The 561-nt window shown below is 54.4% G+C and overlaps 1 protein-coding gene across 1 annotated transcript; it reads right to left on the bottom strand.

Annotated features, from left to right (window-relative positions):
* Positions 1–227: 227 nt before the first annotated feature.
* On the bottom strand, positions 228–492 carry LOC104503477 (trypsin-like; the record flags this gene model as incomplete). The annotated part of the gene is made up of 1 exon (XM_010159986.1): positions 228–492. A coding segment is annotated over one exon (265 nt), but the record flags the coding sequence as incomplete, so codon positions are not given.
* Between the last annotated feature and the right edge of the window lie 69 nt (positions 493–561).

The following is a 561-nucleotide window of genomic DNA, read 5'->3' on the forward strand; positions in this document are numbered from 1 at the left end:
AACAGCATATGGATGAGTTAAGTGATGCCGCGTTCGTGACAGGACAAGAGGAAGGGCGTTACAAAAGCTCGCCTTGAAAGCAGTTAAACGGCTCCTGTCCTACACAGGCTGATGGCTCAAAAAGGCTGCCCCACAGCACTTCTCTGTGCTCTCCCTTGTCCTGTCTGGAGTTAAGTGTGAGCTCTTAAGAGTGTCTCCCGGGCCCTCGCGATGCTGTACAATCCCACAGAGTACTCACTGGCGTTGCTGAGCATGTTGCCCCAGCCAGAGATCAGGCATGTGGTGCCCGTGGCCACACAGCTGGTCGGCAGAGGAACTGTTTGCACCGCTCGGTTGAGCTGGGCTGGTTGGGCCAGCTTGATGAGCATAATGTCATTGTCCAGCGTTGCGGAGCTGTAGCCAGAGTGACGGATGACTTTAGCTGAATTGATCAACTGCTCTGTCGATTCCGTGAGTGCCAGGTTATGTTTGCCGAGCTGCACTTGGATGCGACTGCAAAAGAGAAGGGATGGCATGCACTTAACTGCTACCGATAGGCTGTGAGGGACCTCCCTGTCACTG

The sequence above is a fragment of the Eurypyga helias genome, unplaced genomic scaffold (genome assembly GCF_000690775.1).
Source record: "Eurypyga helias isolate BGI_N326 unplaced genomic scaffold, ASM69077v1 C15273592, whole genome shotgun sequence".
NCBI classification, from domain to species: domain Eukaryota; kingdom Metazoa; phylum Chordata; class Aves; order Eurypygiformes; family Eurypygidae; genus Eurypyga; species Eurypyga helias.